The 3,588-nt window shown below is 38.2% G+C and overlaps 1 protein-coding gene across 1 annotated transcript; it reads left to right on the top strand.

The window, feature by feature from the left end:
- The first annotated feature begins 1,076 nt into the window (after nt 1-1,076).
- On the top strand, nt 1,077-3,279 carry LOC127114651 (pyrophosphate-energized vacuolar membrane proton pump). Its single transcript, XM_051046653.1, has 5 exons — nt 1,077-1,250; nt 1,689-2,068; nt 2,180-2,266; nt 2,364-2,694; nt 2,794-3,279. The coding sequence occupies exons 1-5, from the start codon at nt 1,077-1,079 to the stop codon at nt 3,262-3,264; spliced, it is 1,443 nt and encodes a 480-aa protein (XP_050902610.1). The 3' UTR covers nt 3,265-3,279.
- The last annotated feature ends 309 nt before the right edge of the window (nt 3,280-3,588 follow it).

Raw genomic sequence — 3,588 nt, forward strand, 5'->3', positions numbered from 1 at the left:
CCTCTGCCACATACTATATTCAACCTACGTTCAGAAGTGAACTAATTTTTTTTCTTCATTTTGTGTGTCTCTAGAAGCGTTTAAAGCTCCGGAAACCAAGACTTCTTGTAAGTAAAAGTCTATTTTTGGTTTTTCTATGACACTTTATTAGTATTCCAAAAACAGTTTGAACATTTCATACATGTGCTGAACTAGAGAAATTCTTGTGTGTAGGAAAGAGTTGAGCTGCAAGAGTTTTCGCTAGGATCATGCCCTCCTAGCTTGGCCTTGCAAGGGATGCGGTGGTCAACTATTGGCGATCAGGTTTTATTTCTCTTCATATTTCAAACATATTATTCATCTTTCGCTAGGATCGTGCGCTCCTAGCTTGGCCTTGCATGGAGATTAAGAATTGATATATTACAAGATAAGAGATTTTGTTAAATATTATGCTTGTATTTTACAGCGAGTAATGCAACTTGGTTTAGATTGGGACACCAATGAAATGAGTATTTTGATGCTTGCTAAGCTTGCGAAACCATTGATGGGAACTGCACGAATCGTGATTAACGCTCTTCATATCAAGGGTGATGTATGTACAGCAATATTCTAACATAACAAGAGCTATATAAAGTAGGAGATTATTAAAAATATAAATCGGTTTGATTTTTCTACCATTCATATTGATTTTGCAGCTTATCTTAACACCGATCTAGATGGAAAAGCACTTTTATATTCGTTTGTATTGGCTCCTGAGGTATGAGTAGGAGTTGCCTTTGGAAGTGGTGGAAGTCAGTCACTTCCAGCTACCGAGTGGCCTGGTGTTTCTTCTTGGCTGGTGCGTTTCGACAAAGTTTAATATGATATTTATAGTAATAAATTCCGCACATTTTTACTGATTGTAAGTTTACATCCTATGCAGGAAAAGCTTTTTACTGACACGTTGGTTAAAACCATGGTGGAACCTCGACGGCGATGTTTCACATTGCCTGCTGTTGATTTAAGAAAAAAGGCAGTTGGAGGGATCATATATGTTAGAGTGATTTCTGCAAATAAACTTTCTTGGAGTTCCTTCAAGACATCTAGGAGGCAACAAAATGGAACAACTGCATCAACCGCTTTTTTTTGGAAATGGTGTAATGAGCAACTGCATCAACAGCGGGATCAACAAAGTATTTGTATTGACACAGTTCAACTCAGCATCCCTTAACCGTCATATCTCTCGCACCTATTTTGGAAATGGCATCAACTTTGGAGATGGATACGTAGAGGTATGTATCAAGAAATCGGCTGTTAATTGTGAATGGTGTATATCGTCATGTTTAATTTTGGAAATGGCATCAACTTTGGACAACTACTATCATCTGTCATAGTGCATTTGTGTTGTTCTTCATTTGTCAAAAGTTTATATCACTACCATTAGTAAGAAAGCTAAATGAATATTTAGAAGTTCTTTGATGCATGATAGATATCAACAAGTACGATACCATTTGTGAAAGTTCAGAGCTTTCCAAGTTTCTGCTGTAACTAAGTCTTTTGTTGTTTATATAAAAGAGAAATCTTTTATGGTTTAATCTTGTATCAATTTTATAATATTTATATTTTGAATTTATCTATGTTTTAGAGGTTAATATTGTACCGACCAAAGTTGATAGTTAATTTAAAAAATATATATTTATAAATACTTCTTGTTACTCTTGTGTATTCAGGTTATTGCTGATAATGTTGGTGATAATGTTGGTGATATTGCCGGTATGGGATCCGATCTATTTGGTTCATATGCAGAGGCATCTTGTGTTGCCCTTGTTGTTGCTTCCATCTCTTCTTTCGGGATAAATCATGAGTTCACTGCCATGTTGTTCCCTCTCATCATCAGTTCTGTGGGCCTCCTTGTTTGTTTGCTCACCACCTTATTTGCAACCGACTTTTTTGAGATCAAACATGTAAAGGAAATTGAGCCAGCATTGAAAAAACAGCTTGTTATTTCAACAATACTGATGACTGTTGGAATTGCAATTGTTAGTTGGATAGCACTCCCATCTACCTTCACCATCTTCAATTTTGGAGAGCAGAAAGTTGTCAAGAACTGGTTAGTTTCATAACACTTATTGTTAGGGTTTCAGTCTATTTACGAAATAATGATTTGAATCATAAATTTTGAACAGTCTTAGTACTTACTGGATTGATTTTGGCTTTGCAGGCAGCTATTCTTGTGTGTTTCTGTTGGTCTTTGGGCAGGGCTTATCATTGGATTTGTTACTGAATACTATACCAGCAATGCATACAGGTAAAAGCAATTCTGAATCATATTTTGCATTTTCATCTTCATTCATCTAATTGATTAAATATTAACAGGAGTTACATTTTCTTTCTGAATTTTGCAGCCCTGTGCAAGATGTTGCTGATTCCTGCAGGACTGGTGCTGCTACCAATGTTATCTTTGGTCTTGCCTTGGGATACAAGTCTGTTATCATTCCAATTTTTGCCATTGCAATTAGTATTTTTGTAAGTTTCAGTTTTGCTGCTATGTATGGTGTTGCTGTTGCTGCACTTGGAATGTTGAGTACTATAGCAACCGGATTAGCCATCGATGCATATGGTCCAATCAGTGACAATGCCGGAGGTATTGCTGAGATGGCTGGAATGAGTCACAGAATTCGTGAGAGAACCGATGCTCTTGATGCTGCAGGAAACACAACTGCTGCCATTGGAAAGGTTCAGTTTTCCTCTTTTTTTTTTCTTTTCTTTTCACCTAGTTCAATATATTCTATTATTCTAGTTAAGTTCTTGATGTATGTTGTAACTATGTTGTAGGGGTTTGCTATTGGTTCTGCCGCCCTTGTGTCTTTGGCCCTTTTTGGTGCCTTTGTGAGCCGTGCTGGTGTTACAACCGTCGATGTCCTGACTCCCAAGGTTTTCATCGGTCTGATTGTGGGCGCCATGCTCCCTTACTGGTTTTCTGCCATGACCATGAAGAGTGTCGGTAGTGCAGCATTGAAGATGGTTGAGGAAGTTCGCAGGCAATTCAACACGATTCCTGGATTGATGGAGGGAACTGCGAAACCTGACTATGCCACATGTGTGACAATCTCCACCGACGCTTCCATCAAAGAAATGATCCCACCTGGTGCCCTTGTTATGCTAACACCCCTTATTGTTGGGATCTTTTTTGGTGTTGAAACACTTTCTGGTGTCCTTGCCGGATCATTGGTTTCTGGTGTACAGGTAATTAATGTTTGGTACCCACTGTCTGCTGCTTGTAATACAATCAATATTAATTCATGATGCAATGTGGTTGTTGTGTTGATTACAGATTGCCAGTTTGAAAAGGAAAGTTCTGTTGAAAATGAAATTCCTGCTGTGCTGTTTGATATCAGTTTGAAATTCCTGCTATCAGTTTGAAAATGAAAGTTCTGTTGAAAATGAAATTCCTGCTGTGCTGAAAGAGCAGCTAGAATTAAAGCTGAACAAATTGCCGAGGCTGCAACGACCCAATTACAAGAGGCTAACGAAGCAATGCGAGCTGCTACCGAGGCTGCAAAAGCTGCTACCGAGACTGCACAAAGGATGGAGAGGGAGATGAATGCTTGGAAGGAATTTATGATGAAG

This window comes from Lathyrus oleraceus, unplaced genomic scaffold (assembly GCF_024323335.1).
Source record: "Lathyrus oleraceus cultivar Zhongwan6 unplaced genomic scaffold, CAAS_Psat_ZW6_1.0 chrUn0663, whole genome shotgun sequence".
Lineage (NCBI taxonomy): Eukaryota > Viridiplantae > Streptophyta > Magnoliopsida > Fabales > Fabaceae > Lathyrus > Lathyrus oleraceus.